At 69.9% G+C, this 598-nt stretch overlaps 1 protein-coding gene across 1 annotated transcript in view; it reads right to left on the bottom strand.

Annotated features, from left to right (window-relative positions):
* TMPO (thymopoietin) overlaps positions 1–505 on the bottom strand; it is a 23,247-nt gene extending 22,742 nt beyond the window's left edge. Inside the window, exon 1 of the mRNA XM_010561910.1 lies at positions 1–505. This exon is cut by the window's left edge and continues 19 nt beyond it. Within this exon, the coding sequence (XP_010560212.1) occupies positions 1–224 (224 nt within the window). The 5' untranslated portion in view covers positions 225–505.
* Between the last annotated feature and the right edge of the window lie 93 nt (positions 506–598).

The raw sequence follows: 598 nt of genomic DNA, 5'->3' as shown, positions 1-598 counted from the left end.
CGGTTCCTGGCGCCGAGAGGGGTGGGCTCCCGTTCCTCGTCGCTGGAGAAGTCGGGCTGGGCGGCGGCGGCGGGCGGGTTGCGGGCGGTGAGGTGCTGCAGGTAGAGCTGCACGTAGACGTCCTTGCGCTGCTCGCCGCCCGGCAGGCTCACATTGTTAGCGATCAGCTCGCTCTTCAGCTTCTCCTTGGTCAGCACCGACGGATCCGACAGGAACTCGGGCATCGCCGCCGAGCCTCCCGGAGAGGCACCAACAAAGCGCGGGGAGAAGGGGCGGGGGCGGAGGAGGAGGAGGGGAAGAAGAAGGACTCGCCTGCCCCGCGCCGCGCCAGGGACCCAGCTCCACAGCGGGCGGGCGCGCACACCGAGCGCTTCTCCCAGCCAGCAATAAACCGCGCCCCGATTGGCAGAGAGGAGAACGAAGCGGCTTTGTTATTGGCTGCCGGGCGGTAAAAGGGGAGAAGGCGCGCGGGACCCACCCGCGTTAGTGCTTTGCGCGAGGGCGAGTAACGCAGTTTTAAATTCGGCTCAGGCGGGAGAGGCGCGGGGGGCGGTGCCCGCGCGCGGAGGGCGCGCGCGCCACCTCAGGCGGCAGCGGC

The sequence above is a fragment of the Haliaeetus leucocephalus genome, unplaced genomic scaffold (assembly GCF_000737465.1).
Source record: "Haliaeetus leucocephalus isolate CR32 unplaced genomic scaffold, Haliaeetus_leucocephalus-4.0 Scaffold151, whole genome shotgun sequence".
In the NCBI taxonomy this organism is placed as follows: Eukaryota; Metazoa; Chordata; class Aves; order Accipitriformes; family Accipitridae; genus Haliaeetus; species Haliaeetus leucocephalus.
The sequence above is the reverse complement of the archived record's forward strand: the minus strand, read 5'-3'. Positions and strand labels throughout refer to the sequence as shown.